We start from the raw sequence: 27860 nt of genomic DNA on the forward strand, positions 1-27860 counted from the left end.
CTTCAGTTATGTCACACCATCCATAGCCTCTGAAACCCAGACGTTTTTGAAATAGCAGAGAAACTAAAACATTCATCAAGGTTAGGCTCACTTCATGCTTCCTCATAAGACGGTGTCGCTGCCAAAAAATAGCCGATCTATAAGCTAACAACGTGTTGTGGATGCGATGCGTTGTGAGCTTAAAGATTATTTTATTTTATTTGGCCATGCCATCGTATGACATTAGGTATTAGCATGCTCACACTCACAGTCATTGTAAAGGCAATATATCCGTCATGCTCCATTGAAACCCAGATCATGTCCTGGCAAATGTTCACCACAAAAATGCACGTGAGAACACCGACATCAAACATCAAAAGTGACGGAGAATCCCCTTATTATGGTTAAGGCTTTCAACCTCCGGGGGCTCTATTCACCTGCAGGTAGTAAGGTATATCACTAAATAACCCTCAATTAAGATGGACTACTCTTTCAAGCCTTTTTTTCCCATTGAAAGCATGCTGTAGAGAAAGAGTGAGGATGTGCTGGGTAATATTGCGAATATGAAGTGCTTGTGGCTCTTCAGCTGTCGCCCAAACTCTTACGCAGAACTAATTAAAATAAACTACAGGGGACTTGTGTCTGATATAATTAGACATCTGCAGACATTGGGGAGGAAGTATAAGTGTCTGTAGATGAAAATCTATCAGGTACGAATTGTGGGTCAAATTGTGGTTCAGACTGTCTATCTGGAACGGAAACCATGGACTTCCTTTTTGTGTTTTGTGTCAGGAATTTAATGCGAAAGGCACAATTAATGCCGCTAGGTTTGCTTTTCACTTCCTTGTTTCTTTGGTTGTCTTGATTTGTGTTGTTTTCTTGTTTGTGTTAAATTCTGAGCCTGAAGGTGTGGAGGCCACGATAATTCCATATGAGGAAAACCATAGTTCAATGACCTCAGTAGAGAATGTGAATTGGGGAAAGCCACTAAATTGTTTTACTACAAGTCACTCTCAAAGAGAGACATCATCAAATGCATAAATGCTAAATACATCAAACGTAGAAAATTCTGGTAGCTTTGCTTTGATAACCTGTAAATTGTTTTCTTTTTTAATATTGACTTTTGAGCTTTTATGCCATTAGATAGGGCAGTAGGCTGACAGGAAATGGGGAGAGTGATGGAGAGTGACACACAGAAAATGCCGCCAGGATCGGGAATGTAATTTTGAATGTTTCTAATTACCGTACAGTGCGTACACCAGGTCTTTGTGACAGGTTCGTAGGTGAAGCGCACAATGACGAACAAAATCAATAAAAGCACTGCCCAACTTGGTTTTCGGCCACCATAAGGTCAATAAGGTCTTGGTGACAGAGACATTGCATCTAATAAATTGTTGTGCGGTGTGCGACGTGTGCTTTTATTGATTTTGTTCAGATTTTCTAATTAAAAATGGTTCATGCCAAGAGCTGCCTATACTGCTGAGGTAAAGACCTCATGTCATGTCATGTTATGACTCACATAATATTCCTGCTGGCATCACTCCTGATGCTCCCATCCACAGCCTCCCTCTCAGCTTTTCTACTAACCATCTGAACAAAGAATATATCTTCCCTATCTGGTGGAAACCTTGTATGACCATAAAATGGGGGGGAAAACTGTGTTCCAATGTACTGTAGTTATAAATTTTTTTCCCACAAGCTCTTATTTTACTCTTTTTCATCCCGTGATTTTGCAACCAATTTTTTCCCCCGGTGCCAATGCCTAAGCAGGGTGCTACTCTCTCTCTGCCAACCTGGGGAGAGCCCCAAACTGCCCAAACTGAGCTCATGCTTCCTTCAATGCATGAGGAGTGAGAAGGCCACTTCATATCACCTGACAGGGAGAGTTTCCCCGGTATGACCGACATATTGCATACTTCTCATATTTTGTGACACTGTAGTATGGCGAAGGAGCTATAGCATTCATTTACGAACAAAAATGTTTCCAACAGACAGCAAAGATATACAAAGCGCATTGGACTGCCTTCTCTTTTTAGAAATAAATAACATTAAGAAGAAGGAAATCCATTCCACATTCAAATCCTGTGACGGCTAATCCCCCAGTTTTGCTTTGGTGTAGCACTGCTTACTTGATGTGACCAAGTCCATTCTGGTACAGTCTGTGGTCTCTGTGGAAATAGGACAGGAGTAGACAGCACCGGTCTCGTTGACGTCCTTCAGCGACAGGGATTTCTCTTTGGGCGCTCCCACAAGGAGCCTGGAAACACACACACAGAAAGAAGATGGTCAGATTATATTCAGGTTGAATCATAGCCATTTCCTATGACCTTAGACCACTGTTTCCCAAACAGTGGGTTGGGACCCATTTGTGGGTCGCAAACACATTGTTATGGGTCCCCTTAGTTTTTGTTTCCTATACATTTGGTTTTTTATTATTATTATTTCAAAACATTTAAAAAAAACATTCCCAAAAAAGCTAAACTTTTCATGAATTATTGATGTATTTTCTGTAATGTCATGAAGAAATGAAAGAAAAATCTAAGAAATTCCATGAATTAGAACAAATATTTAAGAAGTAGTTAAAATAGCCAATTTACAAGCTCACAACGTGGTGCGAAGCGACACATTGTGAGCTTGTAGATCTGCTATTTTCACTAGTTTGGGTCCCGGGTGAATATCTAATTTCTTGTTTGGGTCATGGGCTGAAAAGTTTGTGAACCACTGCCTTAGACAATACAACACATACTACAGAAGACAGAAAGTAGGGTAAGATGCTAGATTATACATACTGTCCTGTGTGGCCACAGGTAATACCATACGGCAAGTCTAAACAACAGTATAACTGATAGCGTATCTGACTACGGATATTATAACTGTGACCAGTGTTACAAAGAGGCATAGGGGCATATGGCATGTTGTTCATGTTCACTGTGCAACAGCTTTTTATCTGCAGCGGTATTTTTCAAAGGAACAGGCAGGCAGTAGGCCGCAATATCCTTTGATGTTTTAGTGACTAATTTAACCACTTAAAAATGGCATGCCTATTTTAGACATGTCATTATAAGCAAGTAAGCAATATATATATATATATATATATATATATATATATATATATATATATATATATATAGAGAGAGAGAGAGAGAGAGAGAGAGAGAGAGAGAGAGAGAGAGAGAGAGAGAGAGAGAGAGAGAGAGAGAGAGAGAGAGAGAGAGAGAGAGAGAGAGAGAGAGAGAGAGAGAGAGAGAGAGAGAGAGAGAGAGAGAGAGAGAGAGCGCGCCAAAAGACGCACGACCTGGGTCATAAAGACAGACATTTACAGTTTGTGTGTGTGTGTGTGTGTGTGTGTGTGTGTGTGTGTGTGTGTGTGTGTGTGTAAATGACTACATAGTTTTGGAGAAGGCGGGCACTGGTTAAAAATGGAATGACAGCCTGGTGACGTGATGTTACTCAGTCTCAGACAGAGAGAGAGAGAGAGTAGTCACATGACCTGTGAACTAAAAGATGAGAGTGGAGGAGTCGGAGCGTGAACTGTGGCAAGTCTGGGCACCACAACGCTCCCTCTCTCTCCCTCACACGCATTATACACACGCCAGCACAGGCGTGTGCGCGCACACACACACACACACACACACACACACACACACACACAGAGCACTGAACCCTGTCTTTTGGCCCACTCATCCAGACGCCCTCTACATCAGCACCTTTTAACCACGCTGAGGAACTTTGAAGAAAGGGGATTACTCCCTCTACAAGGCTCTAGTCTGTGGTAGAACATAGCCTTTACTGTCAGCACAAGATGTATTAGCCCTTCTTTGTAGGTGGGGAGCGCTCCTATTTGAAGTATAGGGGTCTTATGTCTAGCAGCGTTAGCTACTGTAACATGCTAAGCAAAATAGAAATCAATATAGCAATCTATAATGCTTTGTTACGGTGCGATTGTGTCGAGCACAATTCAAGCAAACTGAGAATGTTTTTGCTTGGCTAATGAAGCGCCGACATAATTACTGGCACAGGAAAACTGTATCACCTGGAAAATGCTTGAGGGTGTAGTACAGTGTATAGCCCTGAATCCAGGTGGTAAGAGGATCATTTGGCCTGTAGGGCAGAACGCATGATGGGCATAATAGAGAGCACCAAAGTGACGTCAAAAGACACACGACCTGGGTCATAAAGGTATAGACATTTACAGTGTGTGTGTGTGTGTGTGTGTGTGTGTGTGTGTGTGTGTGTGTGTGTGTGTGTGTGTGTGTGTGTGTGTGTGACTGTGTGTAGTAGGAGAGTAGGAGTTGGAGTGACATGCAGCAAATCGAACTAGGAACACACTGTCAGGCATTAGATCCCATGTGTTATGGGTAAGTGAAAATGTCATTTTCAAGTGGAAAATTGCACCAAAAAAAAGGTAAAAACTAGAAAAATGTGTTCCTCAGAGCACAGGTCTCCAACAGTGCAGTTAGCTTATTTTGGGCCAGCAAATTGCAGCAATGTTTCACGGCAATCGGACACTGCATTCATGAATTGAGGCAATTCATTATATTATTAGTGTGGTTGCCCTAACGGGGCAACCAGACTATTGTTATTGTAAACGAGCGATACTTTGCCGCACTACTCCTCCCACAGTTTTTTTTTTTATTTTGCTAAGAGATCCGTTGTATAGTTTAATTGATATTAATTAATTAGTTCTCCATAGACTTATAATGGGGAAATCGAAGACTAAATGTAAGTATTTTTTTCCATTGGAGACCGTAAGCGCCATATTTACAAGACTTGGGAGGGGGGTTCATAAAAATTATGAAAATTAATTTAAAAGGAATTACATCAGTCGGCCTCATGGTGGAGCTATAACAGCCCACTTTACGTTTTTCCGTATAACTCTTGAACCGTAAGTCGTAAAATCAATTCGTAAATTATTTTTCCATGGATTCCTTGGGTCATGATGCATTTCCACATATAGGCCACGCCCATTTTAGTCAGGAAAGAAATTCCTGCTAATTTGAATTTTCTCCAAAACACACTTTTTGCTCCTCCTCCTACAGATTTTGGTCCAAATCTCAAAAAAGTCGGCACACATGATCTCCGGACCTATCCGATTAAAACACCAACTGCAGAATTTTGGTAGTGTGTATCGTTCGGCCGTAATCGTCGTCCGAAGATAGTAGGAGGGGCCTATTTGACAAAAAATGCCATAAATCACGAACGGAATGTCCGATCCATTCCAAATTTAAATCGCATGTCACGGGTGGTTCAATCAACCAAGTTACAAAAGCAATTCCATTTTCATCCATAGGGGGGCGCCGCAAATGTGAGAAATGTAACCGTTTGTCGCAAAAACATGATTTTTGGGAGATAAATCTCCTCCGAAGTAGTTATGCATGATCACAGGGGTGACGTGACATTGTAATTGGCTGGAAAAATTTGTGGGAGGGGCCTATTGATTGCGGCAACCACACATTGCATTTCTTCAAAATTGCGACCTTTCTACTAGTTTATATTCATATTTGAATAGAAAAGAGAGGTCGCACACAATGCATCGCGACGCATCGTGAGCTTGTAGATCAGCTATTTTCAAATGGTCGAAATGTATATAGGGTTAAAGTGGTTACAGTAATGTATGTTTTTCTAATCAAAATGTAAATCGCCAAAGTAACTAGTAACTAAAGTTTTCAAATAATTGTAGTGGAGTAAAAGTACAAATGTTGGCTCTGAGATGTAGTGGAGTAGATGTAAATGTATTGGAAATTTGAATAAAGTCAAGTAAAGTACAAATACCTCAAAATTGTACTTAAGTACAGTATTTGAGTAAATGTACTTATTTACTTTCCACCACTGGGTTAACGGCAGGAGGATGAGTTAACAAAACGTCAACAAAGAGAGAAGTATATGACCAAGCTGTCCGTCTGATGACAAAAAAGATTACAAAAGAAAGGAGAGAGAAGTCAGGCCGCGGTAGTCAAGTCATACACCCAGCCAGGCCACCCTATCCCTATTCCCACACACTAGTACGTTTGGATTACAACAGAGCCATAGAGTATAGACAGAGTTGCGACATTGAGGGGGTCAGAAAACAGCCCGGTCACGTGGTTATGTACTCACGCGAGCCCTATCGACTACAATATATTCCGTAAACTTCCGTATTTCAAATCTCTGTATTTATGCCAAATATTGCGATATCGATACGATATACGATATTACCGTTAAAATTTCATATTCTACATTTTAAGTGTTGCAACACTTATACATACACTCACGCACACGTGTGGGGATTGAAAAACCATAAAACCTGGGTGATCTATTCTACTGTATGCTATCAAATTGTATGTTTATTCATGCAGCATAGTACTGTAGTATATTGGTGTTATAAGATGTATGTTATACTTTAGCTATTGAAAAATAGCAGATCTACAAGCTCATAACGAGGCACCAAGTGCCACGCTACGAGCTTGTAGGTCTGCTATTTTTGAAACATCGTGAAAATGTGGTGCAAATCTTTGAATATTTATATTCTGTCAGAGCGATCGTTTTTAACTCAATCTTTGCTTCATGGGGGGTCCCTGGAACAACATATTTTCATATTTTCAATTACATATATTTTTGGGGTCCTTGACATGAAAAACTTTAAGAATGACTGACATAGAAACATAGGCTTTTCAGAAAACTGACATTTGCAGAAATGTAAAAACTAGAGATTTCCCGATACTGTATCGCTATCGGAAAAGTATCGGATCTGCCCTCATTTGGTCGTATCGGATCATATCGGTAAATATGCCAGTTTAACCACCGATCCGACACAGGGGTAAGGAATTGATACTATGGCAGGTAAATATAATGTTGGGGCATGTGGAGTTTGCTTTCAAGTTGCCCAAACTGCAAGTGCACATTTGAGTGAGGAGTCTGCTATTAACAACACCAGATAAAATAAGTTATTTTATTTTATTTATTATTATAAATAGTATTCTCTGGTATCGGTATTGGCTAACACAGAAATTGTATCAGGAAAAAAGTGTATTCATAGTAAAAACTACACCAATTAAGCAACTGTCCAGTAAGTGTGCCAGAATAACACCAACTACCTCTCGTGAATCAACGGATCAAGGTTCTCACAAAAAAGGGAACTGCAGGTGCGGGTGATATGCTTGGTTAATATTTGCGAATGTGGAGGGAGGTATGACTAACAGGTTTATAATATTACACTGGGTGAGCCATACCTATACAGAGGCAGGAAGGGGTGTGTGGTGGCTTCTGATTAGAGATAGAGGAGACAGGCTCTACTGACCACACCGACACAGGCCTCAGTGTTTACTCATATACTGTACCCACACACAGCTCGCTGATAACTGCCCCTATACTTCCTTAATACACACATGAGTGAGTCAGCTAGGGGCCAGGAAAAATCTACATTTGGCCTTCCCTGTGTCACAATGTATTAACCTGAACACAGAACAGACTCCGAAATCTCGATCTTCTTTCGCTTGGGATTCGGTCAAGTGAGTTGGACCTATACCTCTTGTGTTCTTGCGTGCAATTATCACGTTACCATTTCTAAAGTCTTAATCATTAGGGATATCATTTCTGGCATGATATTATACCTCAGAAGCACAAAAATGTCCCAACCACAACTACATCGTTTGAAACAATGGGGAGTAATTATATCGATCTTCTCCCTGTCAATGGGCATTAGTATGAATTACCTTTTAAGTTTATCGAGACACACTTGTGTTGGCTCAGACATTTTTCAAATACTACTACATCAGAAGCACTCACCGGGTGGCTGGTGTAGCCGTCTGGGCAATCAAGTCCCCATCCCCAATGACCTTTGCTGCATGTCACCACCCCCCCCCCCCCTGTCAGTCTACTGTTCATCTATCAATAAAGGCAGAGAAATACCCCAAAAATTACTTAAAAAAAGAACACCGGGAGCACTGACAATGCGCAGAAAATAAATTGCATGTCTTCCTCACCTTCAAATATATTTTAGTGAACGACAAATGACACACCTTCTGTGTACAACAACACTTGCAAGGTCGGAGTTACAGACTGTGGAAGCATTCAAAGACTCTAGATTAGTTGCCTGGCTTAAAGGGATAGTTCCGATTTTTTTTTAACTTTAACTGTATGAAATACTTGCCATTAATCTAGTGGTTGCAACTGTATTCATTGATTGCCCCGTGGTGGGAGTTCTGCTCTGGTTTTGGTGAGTAGTTCCGGTCATTTTGTGGGGGGCACTGGGGCCACGCATTAAAAGTAAATGAATCCAAAAAAACTAACGTCATTTGTATTGTTGAACTATTTCTAAAATATTAGTGCAACCTTCGTTCATTTTTTACCCCTCTATCACACATGTTTTTTGTGTCCATATCACTAGGACCAAAACATAGTTCCATGTGATAGAAGGGTCAAAGTTGAATGAAAGTTCAACTTTAGAAATAGGAATATTTTAGAAATAGGTCAACAATACAAATGACGCTAGTTTTGTGGATTAATTTACTTTTAATGCATGGCCCCAGTGCCCCCCACAAAATGACCGGAACTACTAATATTCACCAAAACCAGAGCAGAACTCCCACCACAGGACTCAGGCAATCAATTAATACACTTGCAACCACTATATTAATGGCAAGTATTTCATACAGCTTAAGTTAAAAAAATCTGAACTATCCCTATAATAATGATGACTCAGTCGCATCTATCTCAACGATAGGAAGGAAACGGCCATGACCCAGCCAGGTAATTACTTATCAATGGATCAATTCCACAGAGGGTTGGAGTAGCTGTAGGACTGACAGATGTGTAGGGAGTCGAGGACATGCAGGACGTATGTGTGTACAGCTGGAGTGTCATCAGGACCTACTGCTGTGTATTATATGTAAGACAAATACACAGAGAAAGTGCACGCAGGGGTGTGTGTGTGTGTGTGTGTGTGTGTGTGTGTGTGTGTGTGTGTGTGTGTGTGTGTGTGTGTGTGTTTTGGAATACGTGTGGAATACATACTGGAATATGGAATACATGTAGGCTACAGTGATGTGCATGTCTCTCTCTGCCAGTCTGTTAAATCAGACATCATGACCATGACCACCCAAAGTGTTATTCAACTGTACACTCACACCAACTGACTCAAAACAAAGATTTAGACGGCTGGGAGAACAAGGCACCATTAGCATGGGGGATTATCGAGAGAGAGAGAGAGAGAGAGAGAGAGAGAGAGAGAGAGAGAGAGAGAGAGAAATGTACTGAAATAGAAATAAAGAGTAGATACATTCATTAAATTGACAAGCCAGTCTGAGAGAAAGAGACAGTGAGCCGGCTCTGAATGTCTTAGCAGCCCTTGAGAAACGGTCAAAGGAACGTTCTTCTCTCTGAACTTTGCACAACGAGAAAAGTAAACAACGCTTGTACAAGCGAGAGCCCCAGACTAATTGTGTCACTGCAAACTGGACCAAGGAGTAGTGGACTGGATTAGAGTCCAGCACTAATCACTGCTGATGAGGACAAGCTCTCAGGCAGACTGCATATTTAAACCAGATTTATACTCTTGTAGTATGACGGTGTCGCTGGCCCAAAATAACTGATCTAAATGCCAATGAGTTGTTCACTTGTCGAGCAGCTCTGTTTTTGCCATTAACGTGGCGGACTGTTTGACCTGATTCAGAAAACACTGTACTGCAAAGGTTCTTCAAATGCACCAGTTCTTCATATTATATGAAGAACTGGTGCATTTGAAGATAATTATCTACTGTTCATGTAAATGTCTAAACCCCAAATGTAAACTGCTTGAGCACATGCCAGAGAGCAAAGGTGAGGCAGGGTTTAGTCTCACCTGATTCGCAGGCGCTGCAGAAGTTGCGGAACGGTCTCTTAATGCTATATCGCTGGTGTGGAGACGCATGGGTCACCCATGTTTGTTGTGGCAACAAAATGATGACACCAGGTTTTTGATAGACACTGTTTTTACAAGTGTCATAGACTCAAAATATGATGACATTCTGTGAAAATAGGCAGCTTTAGCCGCTTTACAGCTCACAACTTTATATCTTTAGAATTGTGACGTGACATTTGGTGTAGTAGACCGAAGAGAATAAATGAGGTGGCCAAGGATAGGCTGAGGGGTCCCTGGCACAAAACATTTTCAGAAGTGGGGGTCTGCAGCCAAATACATATGGGGGGCCATGGCACAAAAATGTTTGAGAACTACTGATTTAGAAGGCATTTGTAGAGTCTGCCTCAGGTCTACAGTAAATGGGTTAAGAAAGAATCCTACTGTGTGGTTTTAATGCACCGCACAGAGCTCACTTATCAAAGCTGCTTGTGATAGCAAAGCCAACGAGGCCAAACAGAGCATGGCCCTGTCTTTCACACACTGCTCCCTGCCTGCCCTTCATGTAACAATGTGTGCACTCCTACCACCCTGCTCATCACCTTCTCATAAACACACTGTCAAGGAGCTTGTCTCTCTGTGTGTGTGTGTGTGTGTGTGTGTGTGTGTGTGTGTGTGTGTGTGTGTGTGTGTGTGTGTGTGTGTGTGCGTGCGTGCGTGCGTGCGTGCGTGCGTGCGTGCGTGCGTGCGTGCGTGCGTGCGTGCGTGCGTGCGTGGGGGTGGCACTGGCGAGAAGTGAGGTGGAGGGAGAGGTGGAGGATGGGATGACAAGACATCCAGCAGCTGCATTCCAACTGCGGGGACATGTTGAAATTCGCCCCGCCAACGAGAGAGACAGAGACAGAGAGAGAGAGGGAGCTCATACACCGAGGCAGAGTTTAAGGTTGAACACTGCATTCTCTAGGTTTGGTGCCGGGAGCCCTCAGTAGGGGATGAATACCGTTCATATGTACAGTATGTTGTTATGGTGATGATGAGAACATTGAGCACACACGATGAGTCACCTGAATGAATACCAATTTCATGCCTCATACAGACTCTAATTAAACAAATGAAAGGTATGAAAGGTCAAAAGAGGAGCGAGAGAGAGAAGAAGAAGAGGAAAAGAGGAGAGGTACACTGTAAAGTTCTGAATAATGAGGATAAAATGGAAAAAGATAGGTTGGAAAAGAGAACCACAACAGAAGTGGTTCTCAAAGAAGGGTCTAGGTCTTGAAGGGGTTCCAAATGGACCTTTACTGTAACAAGGAATATGGCCTTATGGGCGACCTTGACATTTTTTAAACGTTAAGCACCACTGCACTACATCGATCAACAACTAGCCAGACCAAGGCCAGGAGAGAAAGGACGAGAAGGGAAAGCGACACTCCAAGGTCTTGTTTTGGTCTGTCGGTCTGTCTGTCTGTCTGCCTGTCCTATTAACCAAGGCAACGCAAGCAACCAGTCAATTCAAAATGAGTGAGCATAGCCACAATCTCTCTCTCATTCTCACTTCCTCCTACCCAACTCTCACCAAGTAAAGCAAGCAAGTTACCTGGGAAAACCTCCATAAAAACATGTACTATGCTCTGCACAAACCTTGAATGAGGCCATACTCTTGCCTCTTTTTAGCCTGATGTTTGGTCTGAGCATACGTCTCGTATCTGATGGGCTTTTGCACGACTACTGCTGAGAGACAATGTGCAGAGCCAGTCAGTCGTGTCTGCAGGAGATGGCTGCCGAGCCTCATTCGCTGTGCAAGCATGTCTATATGGGCCCAGTCTAAACAGCAGGGCGATAAGACGCACAGCACAGGTCTGTCAGACAGACAATAGCACAGTAAATTCCTGAGTTAATTTAACTCAAGTGAAGAAAATGACCTGCAACTTACAGGCTGTAAGGGTCTGACAGACAACAGCACAGTACAACTCTGGACTGGAAGGCGGAAGTAAAGGCTGGAAACATGGAGAGAAAAACAAGAATATACAACAAGAAACATTGTATACCGGTATTACTCAATTTGCTATACATGTCTCATCATGTCTATGTATTGATTGCATAGGGCCTAAATGGAAACAAGACCGCAGGGACTTTTTTGGTGCTATCCCTTTGAGTGTTTGTACTCTGTTGCGGTTTTTACATTTATGTAAACTATTAAATCAATCAATCAAAACATGTAAGGTCGAATTTAAGTTATAAAAAAAAACATGCAAGTTCAGATGTGCTGCCTACACTCTTGTTCTTATGCGTTTATGTGTAAGCAAACGTGCCTCAATGACTGCCTGTGCAAGCATGTGCCTGAAATGTCAACCGTGACACTAGTGACTGATCACCTACCCAGATAAGGCTATGGGCAGCCTGTTCGTCACAGGGTGTGGCGGGCAAGCAGCCCTCGGGGTATGAAAAAGTGGAGCCATAACCTAGTTTATGAGGTCTTTGCAGAGCTACAGTGAGTTTCACTAACAGCCATCCAACTCCATGGCGAAAAAACTCAGGAAGTAGACACGCACACGCACACGCACACACACACACACACACACACACACACACACACACAACTCCATTAATAGTCTAGTAGCCAGCCCATAGAGCCCCATTGTGAACCCGGACATGTTCAGTACACAAGGTTTTATGTTAGAAATGTTGAGTATGTATGGGTCCCCAGCATGTAGAAACTGTCGTATGCTAACTTGTATATGTTGAGCAATTTTCATAATTGGCATAATCTGTGACCATACCATTAACAACCTATAGAAGGCAAAATATTCAAAATTTCCTCATGCTTTATGTAGAATGTGACATGTCAAACTAGGGGGTTTTTATGATGCTGAATCCATTCCAAGCATTAGTTTTGCAAAAAAGAACACTCATTGGTGTCACTTGCTGACAGTGACATCACATTTGTGATGACGGAAATGGCTGTTTTTAGCCCAATGAGTGACTTTTTGCTAAACTAATGCTTGGAATGGATTCAGCATCATGAAAACCCCCTAGTTTGACACGTCACATGCTTCATAAAGCATGAGGAATTTTGAATATTTTGCCTTCTATAGATTGTTAATGGTATGGTCACATATTAATAAGGGCCTTTCTCGGCCCCACCCCTCTCCCATGTGTTTAGGATCCAAGATGGCCACAGCACCAAGAGGGGGTGGGGCGGAGGTGAGCGGGCGGGGTCGTCATATGCCCTTACTGAGCTACATTCAAGACACTTGCCTTGTGTCTGACACTTGACTTGTGTCTGAACACAGCTTTGATGCATGTGTTCTGCTCCCTCCCCCCATCAAAAAAATGTTTGGTCAAACCATATTGGCTTCCATAGAAAAATGCATTTGAGCGGCCATTAAACACAGACACAAGACAAACACAAGACAGGTGTCTTAAATGACTGAATGCAGCCCAGTAAGGCCACCACCCCCTCCTGGTGCTGCGGCCATCTTGGATCCTAAACACATGGGAGAAGGGTGTGGTCGAGAAAGGCCATTGCTCAACATATGCAAGTTAGCATCCGGAAGTTTCCACATGATGGGGACCCATACTAAACATTTATAACATAAAACGTTGGTGTACTCAACATGTCCGGGTTCACATTCTGGATACTAGATTATAATGTGGAGAGTCTGGAGACAGAGCCAATAGGACAAAAAACAAACTCACACAGATACAGACACACACACACACACACAGACACACACACACAGACACACACACACACACACACACACACACACACACACACACACACACACACACACACACACACACACACACACACACACACACACACACACCTGTGCTACTTCCTTGCAGTACTTCACTACGGTATAATTAAATTATGTTATGGGCAAACCATATCGATTCCAGGAAATACATTGCCACTTGACCCGATTAGACCTGCTAAGCGAATAGATGGGGATAATATTGAATGTGGGGACTCAATTTTGCAGATTAAATTAAGCATTAGTACTAGAGGGGACAAGGGGCGGAATCCATTTATGCCGTTATAATGGAGTAATGACTACTCTGAAAGAAGATGGGGCACTGGCTAATATGTTAGAGATGGTGTGTAAGAAGAGATACAGGGTCTTCTGTCTGGTCTTCTACTACAGCTCTTAGACAGGAAGCACACGTGACCGGTCACACGTGATTGTGTATGTCTGTGTCGTGTGTCCATGACTCCATGAGCTACCCACCATTCATTCATGCCTTTCTCGTCTCAATACACACGTCTTTCAACAGCGCCATGCAATACCATAACTCATTGCGACACTATCATGAACTCACTTACTCACGTAATTTCAGCAAACACCAAACTGTAGCTTTCACAAAAGAATGTGTGGTCTGTGAGCACACACACACACACACACACACACACACACACACACACACACACACACACACACACACACACATACACACGCATGCAGGTCGCACACGCATGCACACACACACACACACACACACACACACACACACACACGGCTATCAGGCTATTATTTACCATTAACATGCCTTTGTTAACACATTCACTTTGTGTGTACCCACACATAGCTAGCAGATGAGTCCTGTGTGACGAGGGTCTGTGTGGTAAATCAACCTGCTGCTTGCGGACAAAGACACGCTCACAATATGACTCACAACACCTGCTGCCACAGTAATATCCGCAGTGTAACTCTCTCAACTGGACTGGTCAGGCAGGAGTCTGTGTGTGTGCCACTCAGAACCCTTATGAATACACTCCGTTTCTGAAACGGGGAGAGAGATGGGGGGGAAGACACACAGCAAAGGTCATCGGGATCCGGACTCGAACCCACGCCACACTGTCAGGCTGGATTACCAGCCTAGGTGCCCGGTCCTCTAGGCCTGCCTGGGCCCACATTCTATAAACGTATAGTGTTAATAATGTCGATAGACACTATTAATTGCTTTTAATGTTTCACTGTATTGATTGAATGTTATCAGTTATCTTTTTGTAGTTTGTTAATGCACTGCCGTTAGCCGAGTAGGACACCTTATATATCAGTTTACAGACTGAATAGCATAGTACAGCCTAATGCAGCACAGGGCTAAGAGGCTATAGTACTGTAGCTGCTTAACCAGATCCATAGATAAGTAATTTAACACCATATGGATGCTAAGGATATGCATTATGCAAACGTTCCTTTTTCATAGAAGATGCATTGGTTCTTCAAATTCATATTGAGCAAATGCCCGGAGGCCCGGCCATGAATTGATGACTTCCTCTTCCATGTTTGACAGCATTGCTTAGCCCCGTAATGGCACTTCAGAGTGATCATATCTACTCTGCTCTCTAGAGAGTAGAGATGATATGAGCGCTCCGAAGTACCATCACGAGGCTTAGCATTTCTATCTATGTAAATGTCCTTATACTTTCAAGTATGTACCATTCATTACCATTAGTGAGTATAATCCTTTCCTTACCAAAGCTGAATGAGCACCAAATGAAAGGTGGTTTGTGGTGAACCATGGGCACACTTACCTACCATTTGTAGGCAATTCTGATGCTAATTTGTGGCTAAGCAATTTTTTCACTGACATTGATACATTGACACATAGGCCAACTGTAGCTACTGTACATGTTTTATCCTGTCATTCACAAAATAAAACACATTCACATTCCCGCCGTTGAGCTGATGCTTTTTTCCAGATAGAACAACCACCAATTAGCAGACTTTGTTTTTTTTTCTCCAAATGTGACGGCATTTTACCGACACCCTCAGAGGAACTTATATGTGTGCAACACAAATGTTATTTGTGTTATACATTACAAAACCCTGTGTCAGTTTAACTTGAGAAAAACGTGGCTTCCTGTGAGATTAGGTTTAAGTTTGGGTTTTGGGCAGGGTGACTCATGAATGTAGGCCTGCTAGTACTTATGCACCCAAGAAGCACAAGTGGCATAAGTAAGTAAGTAGTAAGCCTGCGGCACTGCTTGGAAGAAAATGTAAAGGAGTAGTGTTGCTCCGATATATATCTGATTAATAATAAAATGGGCCACTTTTTTGCATTGACGATGCATCAGCTGATAACATTAAAATCGTCTGAGCGCTCGTCTGCTCGATAGTATATTAGGCTATAGTTAAAATAATGTCATAAGAAAAGCAGAAATCTATAGCTTCCTTCTTGGTTATGTGAAATAAAATTACCATCATACTTAAATAAATAAAATAAAAATATATATTCTGCCTTTCATTACACTTGGCAAGATGAGAGTTCTTGCCAAGTATACTGAATGGCCCATCCATCATTTTCAATACGTAAAAGAGAAGGCCTATGACGAAGATGACCCAAAAAAAGCACACAACAGAGAAGTATAAAGAGGGGATATTACACTACAGACTACAGTATACTACACAGATGAACTCAAAACATCTACATTTCTTCAGGCTTGAAGTAATGAGCTAAAGGCATGAGAAAGAGAGAGAGAGAGAGATATTTTGTTTGCTTTGCCCTCTCTCTTCTCCCAGCATTCTCTCCTGTGGAGAGTCTCTTTCACGTTGTGGCGCTGCTCAAACACTGTAGCGGTTTTCACAATGATGTCAGACATTTCAGACAGCAAACCGGGAACCAGAAAAGAGAAATGCAGGAAGTGAAATGCAGACATCAATAAGATGAATGGTAATTCAGTCTCTGGGGGAGATTGTTTGGTTGACAGAGGAAATGAAGCAAGGGCTGCTTTGATTTCAACCAGATACTGTGTATCACAAGGGGAAATGACATGGAACGGTGCCATTTATTTTTTCCAATACCATCCAACATCAGCCTGCACCTGCCCTTCGCGCGCGCACGCACGCACGCACGCACGCACGCACACACACACACACACACACACACACACACACACACACACACACACACACACACACACACACACACACACACACACACACACACACACACACACACACACACACACACACACACACACACACACACACACACACACACACACACACACACACACACACACACACACACACACACACAAATCCTCAGTGTTGTTTTTTTCCCTTTTTACTCTGAGAGTGTATAAACTGATCCAGAAATGAGTGTACAATGTTACATATTTACAGGTTATTTTGGGTCCATTTTTACTATCTCAGCGTTAGATTAACAGTAACACTAAGGATTATCCTGTACACAGAAAACAAACACAATATCTCTGGGGTATCTCGACTAGACAAACATCCTGTTTGCAGACCACCATCTGCCACCAGCGACACAGTGACAAAAGAGCAAACTAATTTAGAGCCTGTGTGACAGACTGGTAGGTCACCACATGATAGCACACTACATTAAATGTGTTCATTTAACTATTGGCAGTTAAAAATGGATACATTAACACTGATGAGGTTATTGAGTGATAAACTAGCCCACAGTAAATCATCTTTCCTTAACTACAAAACGAATATGCTTTGTTGTAGGATAGTGTCGAAGACCAAAAATGGCCAATCTACATAAGCTCACAACACATCAGTATGTAGTTTGTTGGAAATGCTGTGTCATTAACAACCAATAACATTTACCAACATTTACCAACCAATTTACCGCCCCCCACACACATGCACGCACAGCTGCTCTGTGTCTCGTTCCACATCTCTGGGTGCCCCAGGCCCCCAGCACCTCCCTAATCTTTACAAGGCAACAAAATCAGTGGCCCCCACGTTGAGCAAACCAACCCAGTGCACACACTTCCCTCGTAGAGCCATAAAATAGTGGAATTTACAATGCCCTGACATGATCTCATGCATTTTGACCCTTCTTGTTGCTACAGTGCAGTATGGGGAAAGGGTGGGGTGCAGGTGGGTCTGGTTCAGTCAGTGTGGCTATAGGCGCTGACAGCTGACATTTTGCTGACGAGTATAAACAATGCAAGTATTTTTGGAAGGTACCATATTTTGTACTATAACGAGTCTCTCTTCAGCCTGTGTGTGTAGTGGACGCCCTGCTGCTATTATTAACACAGTTTTAACAATGTCCTGTTACAACCCACTGACTGAAGCAGACAATTTCTCGTTATTGTCTTATCTACTTCATCTGTCTCTCTTTTTTACTATCAGTGTCAGTTTTAGGCTGTGCACTCTGACATAGAATACTGTCACTTATAATGGGGAAAACACCACAAAGCTACCTCATATGCACAAGGATAAAAAGTGTAAACCAATACCTCTGTGTTGCATGTCCTTAAAAGATGAAAAATGACATGCCGAGGCTGAAAGGTATTGAAGCATGTACTGTAGCTTCAATACCCGCCCCAATAAGCCCTGAGGTGCAACCAAACTAGCTTCTTTTGCATGCCGTTTCTGTGCATTTGTGCAACTGGGCAGTTGGGGGGCACAAAAGCATCCAGTCCAGGTTTGTTGAGATAGAACCGTCTTCACCGCGGGTACTTCCCAGTGAAAGCCCCGCCAGAGGGACTGTCCTCTGTAGGAGTCAGCAGGGTGCCTGTCCTTCGTGCTGTGCTTCATTTCAACATGTTATTAGAACCTGCCATTCATTCCACTGCTACAACAGGCAAGTATGTTATGCCATCACCATCTGATTGATTGGATACAGGCAATATTAAATGCCAAACAGATTATGGCCAATCACCATGGATAACAAATGTAGTTTTATAGTACAAACTATATGAAAAGGCCTTGGGATATTCATTGCATTTAGAGTTGCAACTATTGATTATGTTCTTAATAATTATATCGATTACTTTTTCAATTACTCAAATCATTCATTTTGTATATTGAATTTCAATAGATAATGTATAGTTTAATCAATTAGCATGATTAAGCTTTGTTGTTGTACAACAGTGTCACACAAAAAATATAATAGTGACTAACAAAGAACACATTCTTAGGGAGAGGACAATTTATTTTTTGACATACCCAGACAGTTGAGTCATAAGAAGCAATATCACAAGCTCTTCTCAGAACTGACAAAGTATATTGAGTCATTCATATCATTCTCAGTGGAGTGAAGTCAGGTGTGCCTTGGGATTTTATGATAATCACACATTATTACTACAGTGTATACAACTATATGAAAGAAAACAGCGTGACAGAATGTGTTATAGAGACTATCTTTTGCAAGGATATGAATACAGGACAGGTGTAGCTTGAAATTTTAACTTGCCCTTTAGCATGACTTATGAACAGAAAATGTGGAAACCACTTTTCTAGATAAGAAGGCTTAACCCATTTAGACCTGAGGTTTCTGAAAAACTTCAAATATGTATTATTAAATTACAAAAATATGTTTCTAAATATACTGTGCATACTACATACAGTACATAGCAACAACAACCCAGAAATGGGTTTCCGGCCTTGAAAGGTAAAAAGCCCAAAATGGGTCCAAAATTTCCGTCAGAGGAAATGAGCTGAGCATTTCTTCATTTTTGTCAAGTGTTATCAACAGGAAGCGATAGTTTCCCTTAGCTGAAGCTTTGCAGCATCAATATAGTAAGAGGAGAAACTAGCCTAATTTAGTGACAACAGCAATCAATATGACTTAAATCTAGTTAGCACCAGTACAGCTACAGCAACTGCCAGAGTCTCTGCACGAGTGCAAAGCAGGGCAGAATCTTAACATGCATAAAATGAGCATTGAAATGAGTCTCCTTTAGTTTTTACTCATCAGTGCTCCCTTTGATTGTAATGTTCACATCAGGGTATAATGGACAGTGCAGGACTCTTATCACAGTCTTGTCATTTTGCCATGACATTCATACTTTGATGAACCATCTTCAAAGACAACGACCACTACCATCTCTATGACGGAATGTTGGACCACAGCCAAGGTCATCCATCCTTCTCATTTGCACTAAGTTGTACTCTAGTTCATATGACAAACATTAGTTCACTCAGCTATAGTGCAAAATGGCCTTTCATGGGCATAATTCCTGTCAGATGGACATTCACCTCAAAATGTTTGTGTTGAAGATTTACCACAGAAAACATTTTTGTACAACGAATAGTGAAAATAGACAAAGACAAAATGTTTTCATTTAGAAAAGTTGTGGACAATGATTTGGTTTTTGCAAATTTCTGCCTAGAATGACATGCCCAAAATAGGGATGTCAGGTTTAAAGTTTTGTTTATGCACGCAGAAAAATAATGAGATATGTGCCTTGTATACATGTTCCGTACATGTTCCAACAGAATGCTGTATTCGGCTGTGTGTGCATGTCTATAAAATCCCAACCACCACTCAAATCTCTAACTTGCAGGAGAAGGGAAGGCCCCGTCAAATTAAATGGCTGAGTTTCACATCCTCAGGCCATAGCTTTCAGACAGAGGAGATGGTTGAAGAAGGAGCAGTAATGCTTTCCGTAATGCTATATGGATTTGGGAGGTAAAAAAAAATCACCAGTAGGTTATTATTCAACACCTTTACAATATTCGACATTACCAAATTCCTTTTTCCTTTTTTACCAAATTCCTTTTTTCCCAAATTAGTTTTCGTTATTGAAAATGTTTCAAATTGCACCACGGTGCCCTTAGTTAGTATGCAATTTCCAACCCGGTTCCTTTCCTCTAACCTTAGCAGTAGCACCAATGCCTAAGAGGCCAGAAGAATCTATCTCTATACCAAATGTAAAAATAGCAGATCTACAAGTGTCCTGTTGTGAGCTTCTAGATTGGCAATATTCGCTAAATGTTTGCCCATTGTTGCCAAATATGACCTTCCCAGAAATAGTCACACTAGAGTTCATGTAGTTATGGCCTTATTATTGGTCAAGTGTTCATAACTCTATATTGATGATGCCTGATTGATGGCTGAGTGTACTTGTCTGCACTTGTTCACGCCTCCACTCTGGAGTGTATTTGGATTGTGTCATTCCAACCTCCACATGTTCTGAAGGAGGTCTTGACTTGTACTAAGCCAATAAATTGATTGCTTTTGCATTACGTGATGCCTGGCGTCTTTACTATGAAATCAAATAAATTTAAATTTTAAAATATTCGTAGGTCAGAGGACATGACTCTCTTAAAACCTTGACTATCTTGTTGAGAAATTGCCCATCTCATGAGAGTCTCTTTGGATTGAAAGTTGGAGGGGTTTTCATAGGTGTGTGTGTCTCGCCCGAATTCTCCCTAAACTCCTCATTTTCTGCTTGTCCTGTCCCAACCTGCAACCTGGATGGTCTGTGTGCAGAGAAGGGTGAAACATTCCAGGCATACCACAGGGTCAGGGGCCTGGAAGAGCCAATAGATGCCCAGCTGACAGCCTGGTCCCGCCTCCCTGCTCCAATAGAGAACAAAAAAGGCCCTCAGAAGGGGCGGGGGGTCTCAGAGACCTTACATGGTTCATAGGAGGGAAAAGGGATGAAGAGAGGAGATGAATGCCCTGTACAAATTGGCCTCAGGTAGACGCCGGATGAGCAAGGTGCAGCTCTTCCCAACAATATGCACTGTCTGTTTCATAATTGCCAGTGGCCCCCCATTCCAAAAACAGTGTTTAGTGAAATACATTTTTTCACATCACTTCAACTGAGTCAAGATACACTTCTGGCAAAAGCCAAATTGGATAATTGACTACGACTTAAAGAGGGTTAGAAAAGAGAAAAAAAGGCATGGTTTTGTTTTATTGCACTGGTAACCCACTGTCTCAAGTTCTTTTATCCTAATGTCTGGCTGACTCATCATGCATGCACATGAGTTCCCACTTTAAACACTGCACATGTCAGTACTGGTTTATATTCCAAGTTCTCACATTTCTCAAATATTCACACCCTTGCATGCTCTGAAAATAAGAGAAATGTGTGTAATGAAGAGCTTTGCGGCTAGCCCTTGCTGTGGTGAAACGAGACAGATCCCGGAGTTACGAGAGAACCAAAACAACACAGATCACGCAGGCAATTGCTGTAAAATACTCAGACACTCTTTTCTCAGCACTGTCAATAATGGATAGTAGGTCTCATAACCCTGTTGGCCTGCTGGGAGACATTATGTTAAGTGAACGGGTGATTCAATTGACTTAACTTTAAGAGAAGTGATCACTTCTGACAAATGGCCAGGCACTTCTCATCTTGCATAAAACTCAGACCCGTCTGAACTGAGTGGTTCTGGGTGGTGCGGGTCAAATCATCATGAATGCGGGCACCCGCGGGTCATTTTTTCCCCCAAGATTAGCATCACTAATTCACAAACACACATTCACACACCGAAGGCACCAACCTGCACATCAGGAGCAATGTGTGCGGGCGAGATGCTGCTCAACAGTGCCATTCACTGGTATTAGCGTGGTGTTTCAGCTGTCCGTACTCAGACAGAGAGACACACGCTGCGTAGTGTGTATAGGAGTGGCTAGCACCACTCAAAAATACTGAAGACAGACATTTTCCACTACACTCAAACAAAATTGATTTTTACAGCATACTATAGGCAATATTCCATAGTAAAATGAGAAGTCTTGGCTTGTGACTGATAGGAGCAAGATATGCTAATTAAAAGTGCATCTCTACACTCTTCCTTTTAAAGGACCGATGGGTCCCCAGGCCTCTAGCCTCTTTACGACGGCCATGTGGTCCCCCTTCTAAGGTTGCAGTCTACAAACGGTGACACCATCCCTTCGGGGACGGTTCCCAGGATAGGCCATCGATCATGTGTCAGCAGGAGTCAGGACACCACCACTATCCCTTCCACCAGTTGGGGAAATCTAAAGCCACATGAATCTGCCACTTTGCAGAGATAATGGCTGCTAAGACTAATATGTGCTCCAAGATAAAGAAAGTTTATTAAGAAGTCACTGGTCATCGCTTCCTCTAGCAACAACATTCAGGAAGTAGGGAGGCTGGCTTTGCACTCTTTCCTGCGTAACTCTTCAAAGCATTTACTGGTGATAGGGCCACTTTCATCAAGGAAACAAATAAGGGAGGCAGGCAGCCAAATGACAACACTGTGGGATCACGGATGGGGAAGGATGAGGACACCACTTTAATTGGCTAAAGGAAATCCTAGACTGACATAATTTGGAAGACCAGGAAGGCTTCTAACATAATACAAGCCTGAACATTAATCATCTCATCGCCCCTTAAAATAGCATTAGAATAAAGGTCTACTTCTATGTAAAGCTTTGCTACCAGTGTTAGTTAGTTTATTTTATTCATTATAACATGATGATTAAAAAAGGGGGGAAATACTTTTATATGGAAAGGAAAACCGAGGTCAAAATCAAAACATGATGTGCCGGAAAGGCCAAAAAGGGCTTGTCGAGTGGCCTTCCTAAAAGCTATCTATCATTAACCTTAAATGAAGGCGTCAATGTGTTAACTCTGTGGGTGAGCAGTTATACATTTCCTGTAGGTAAGAACAACCTGGAATTGATACAAATGCAAACCAATGGAATGGAGTCACTTATTTGTGAAACACAAATCCAGTTCTGTCACAGTTGAAAGCAATAGCCTCAGGACACATAGAATAGGCTACAGCACGTCACACAGCTTTCTATTGCATTCCTGGTGGCTGTAGAACACAGAACAGAATGTGTACATACAGTACTAGTTGTTTGTATTTGTTGATTCTATTTTGATGAATTGACATATGGACCACATCATGTAAATAAGTCCCCAGGACATTTGTGTTATCCTTTTAGCCTAAATGTCTTATTGTACCTCCATGCTGTTTACATGTATACTGCCTAATACAGTAACTATTCAATCAATCAATCAATACAAAGGTAGCACAGATTGATGCAATAGGAGGGCATTAAGGCATGATTGTATAACTCTAAAATGAAATGTTTTATTTTTGCCATATTTCCCTCATGCTGTAGCAGCCCTGCTTGAAGATATATTTTCTTATGGGTATATGATTCCTTTTACTGCCTGCACCACAGACTATCTGGCATCTGCAGGGTCTCACCTGACTGGCCCACCTGTGAAACCTGCAGCCATGACAAATGACAGTCCCCTAGGCATGTAAACCCACCCTCATAAGCCTGCCCTTGAGTCATGTATAACTTAAAAGTTTTTGGCAATTGTTTGCTGCAAGTGTGATAATAGAATGGTCATTATCTTATTATTGCTGTCTGAAGCCAGTATTTATACATACCGTAGGCTAATAAATAGTCAAAGCAATAAATAAACAAATAGGCAAACAGAATGTTGTAAGAAACTATAAGGGGGTACATATGATATGAGGACATAAGTCAAATTAAAGCACACAGTCTACCCTACACTATACCCAACTGCAATTAGTTGTCACCAAAGTATTTATTATCAATACAAACTCAGGTTTGACAACAGGGTGTTGATCATGATTCATGCCTATTCGGCTCACTGCATGACTACAATTAATCTATTCATTTTCAACTCCAGCAACACAGGTAACGACTTCCGCACACTGAGAGCAGCCTACGTAGACGAATCCTGTTTCAAGGACTGCGCACACTTGCAAGCAAGGACGGAGCGGACGGCTACCTCTCATGTTACGTCAGTAGCTCGACATGCTGTGATTTATAAGAATAGGTTTTTTATAATGCAGATCATATATGGCAATTGGCAATATGGTAAAAGCCCCTCAGGGGCCTCAGGACAAGGACAGGTTCGTTCGGTACAGTAGCCCCATACTGCTGCCCCACTGTGCAGTAACAGCAGGTGGCTCTGAGGAAAACGTTGATGTAGGTATCGAAATATTTATTTAAAAAGTGGAAACTGAGCCCAAGACAAACTGCAAAACACATTCCATGTAAATCAATGGACAGGTGTTGACAATGTGTCATCACCGTGTGCTGGTGCAAATGCATTTCAGTTGCTGTAATAATTAACTTTTATGTATGTTCCTCGCGTTGTCAAGCTTAAAAGAAAGCCATATTTGTCCGTTTATCATTTTAAGCTGCCTATATAGTGTACCTTGTTGCATATTAAGCCAACATCTTTAACCTTTAACTGACAAAAAAAAGTCGTACATGGGTGAACAAGCGGGACAAGTAAGACTGAGATGAGATCACCTGATGCACTGGTAACTTACAGGTATTTGGGTCCCTTCGTCTGTTTATGCAGGGCGACCGAGAGTCCAAAGAAACTTCCCTTCGTCTTCCCTTCTTTGATCACCGGGAACCGCACGTCAATATTAAATCCACTGCAGACCTGAGTCCCGAAAGAGACCGTCAAGAAGAATCCAAATAGCAACAGCCTTCGTGCCATGTTGGAGATTTTAGTTGCCTTCCCGACGCTCGGGGGGTCTGTGTGAGCTCCGCCGTGGCTCCGTCTCCCTCACTGCGGTCCAACAGGTAGACTTCACAATAAGCACCCCATTGAAATGTTAGAGAACGACCTTCCCCTCTCGCACTCTGTAGTGTAGTGTAACTGTAGTGGTACTGCCTGTGCCTGTAGGTGTCGGTGCATGCCTCATGCTCTGTCTGTGGTGCTGCTGTCCCCCGGCCGATCCCCCCCTGCCATGTCCCTCTCCCTACTACACGCCCACACGAACAAGTGAAGTGGAGCTTCACAGGCTGCATTCAATAAAAAACCATGTCGCCTGAAGCCCGATTTTCGGCGACTGACAGACACCGACACGGTTGTCGAGCACTTTCTCCAGGAAAGCTGCTATTAAGGTGTGTGTGGGAGTTGGATAAATAATGGCGAAACATTCTCATTGCAACAATGTTTCATTGTACTGAGGTAGGGTACAAAACAAAGTGAACTATGATTGCACCTTACTGTGCAACTATAACAATAACAACGAATGTACAAAGTAATTATATGCTTTAGCTTTAGCTTTATGATATAGCTCTGGATGGATTCAGAAGTTGTTGCATCCTTTAGTCCAAAATAATACATTTTTGTATCGTTTAATTTCAGACATTTCACACACATCTTCTGCAGGTAACTTGCCAGGATACTTGGAGTGCATGGGACTGTGTGCATTGCAGTAGGTTATTTTGCTCTTTCTAAATGAGTATATTGGCAGTGGCCTTGTGAGCCTCCTGACTGAACTCCTCAGGGCCAGCGTATTTGTTCTCAGCGTGCTCACATGAGCATTCCAATAAGAGCCACCGTCTACATCGCTCTATTGCGTGTCACTTAAATTTCTGGCCTCCAATGGGTAGTTCATTAAACCCTTAATCCCCTTAGAGAGGTCAAGGAATGGGCCAAAGAGGTTTTTAAATGTGTCCCCATCCCTTGCACCCTTCCCCCAATTACCCTTCTTGAAGTCTACCCTAGGGACCCCATGGTGTTGAGGGACTGTGCCTCACTGCGTTATCCCTCACTTTGCTCGTATCTTCGCCACAATGCGTGACCTTTCAACAGGTTGTCTTCTCCTGGATGAAATCTCATGCAGCAAGGGATAATGTAGGCCTAGTGGTTAACACCCCCCTTCATCCACCCACCCAAGAATGCTTCAACTATGCTATCTCTCTATATCAGTTTTCCTACTGTCAGTCCCAAGAAAGACAAAATACTAAAGGGATTGGATGGACCTCTACTTTGACCTCCTCCAGCTGTAGAGTCGAGCTCCCTGCACTCTGCTTCTCCTCACAGTCTGGGAGTTCCTCTTGCTTCCTAAAGTAATCCCTCTGTTGCCCCCAATGAAATAATGAATGCCCTTTGGAGATATACTACTTTACCATGCACATTCCACGGGTTGACAACCAGAGCTCTCCTTTTGTTCAGAGATATGCCCCCTTAGCTATTTGTAAGATACAGAGATAGTGCGGCCGAGTTGGTTAAACTATGTTGTTTACATTTAGAGAAAATAGTGGCTTTAGAAGCTCACAACACGTCAATGCATTGTGAGCTTGTAGATTTTTGTTAGTGTAGGGCAAAAACAGGAGGGGGCCTAGTATAGACTAACCGGAATGTTCACCCCAAAACACACTCGTTCCCATTTCTTTCACGGATTGCACGCCCACTGGTTCTTGTATTCTTGTATTCGTTTTACTGAGGTTAGGACTAAGTTTAGGTTTTACTAAGATTTAACTGAAGTTAAGTTTCGGTATACGGTTAGATTTAGGCATAGTTTTACTGAGTTTACGTTTAGGAATACCTGGGGCGCCGCTGGCCAAGTGGTCCAGGCGCATGCCACATATAGGCTAGGCTCTGGCCTGACGGCGTGTCGCGTGCTCGAGTCCGATTAATGATGACCTTTGCTGCATGTCTCTCTCCTTCTCTTTCCTGTCCATTTTCACTGTAACTATCAATAAAAGGCACAAAAGCCAAAAACAAATCTTTAAAAAAAAAAGGAATACCTGGTGGCGAATACCCAGTGTGTTCTGGGGTGAGCGCAGAGCATTCTTGTATTCGTATACAAACCACTGGGGGACTATTATACAACTAGTATAATATGGTTGAAGTGGTTAAGCCTTATTTTATACTTTGTACAACTGTACAACTGTGTCAGGCAACACAAGATCACAAGATCATACACACACAGGCACAGCTTGACCATCCTGACACACAGAAAGAATAACGTCCCAGACAGAGACGTTAGTTAGAGGAATTTAACTCACAACCATAGTGGACCACAGCAACGCGAGCTACGCCTATATCTTGTTCTGTGTGATCGATTCCCATGCATTCATATTGTAATTGTAAGAGCGGTATAGAGGGTACTTGATCCTAACCCCTCTGGGTCTTAACCCCACCCTTTTACCATGTTAAACTGTGTCCGTCTGGGAGACTGGCAGCTGATACGGATCCTCTCTTCATTATCATCTCAAAAATATATTTTCAGGTGCATAAGGTATATGATTACACTGACGGATGACATGGATGCTCTTGTTTATAGAATAGCCTATTGAAAGAGAACCTAAACTTCCTTTTTAAATCACTGTTAGAAAAGGACTTGACTGTACAAAAATAGGTAGCATGCTTCATGAACAGTGCTTACAAATGTGGGAACACTTCGACAGTTGCAAAGTCGCAAAGAATTCAAAATTAAGTGAAGAAAACAACAACGTTATATATTTGATCACATTTTTATACAAAAACACAGGGTAAAAACAGCCCCTTCCAACAATTACCGTAACCATACAGTAACAATGCACTTCCGGCTCTTAGCTGAGTGTTCTC

General features: G+C 42.2%; 1 protein-coding gene across 2 annotated transcripts in view; it reads right to left on the reverse strand.

Annotated features, from left to right (window-relative positions):
* itga3b (integrin, alpha 3b) overlaps nucleotides 1–25131 on the reverse strand; it is a 48583-nt gene extending 23452 nt beyond the window's left edge. For both annotated transcript variants that reach the window (XM_080789002.1, XM_080789003.1), the window contains exons 1-2: nucleotides 24817–25131; nucleotides 2109–2236 (exon numbers count right to left, since the gene is read on the reverse strand). In XM_080789002.1, coding sequence (XP_080645128.1) covers nucleotides 2109–2236; nucleotides 24817–24992 — 304 coding nt within the window. In that variant the 5' untranslated portion in view covers nucleotides 24993–25131. The remainder of the gene's footprint in view (nucleotides 1–2108; nucleotides 2237–24816) is intronic.
* Between the last annotated feature and the right edge of the window lie 2729 nt (nucleotides 25132–27860).

The sequence above is a fragment of the Protomyctophum bolini genome (assembly GCF_963924005.1).
Source record: "Protomyctophum bolini genome assembly, chromosome: 18".
In the NCBI taxonomy this organism is placed as follows: Eukaryota; Metazoa; Chordata; class Actinopteri; order Myctophiformes; family Myctophidae; genus Protomyctophum; species Protomyctophum bolini.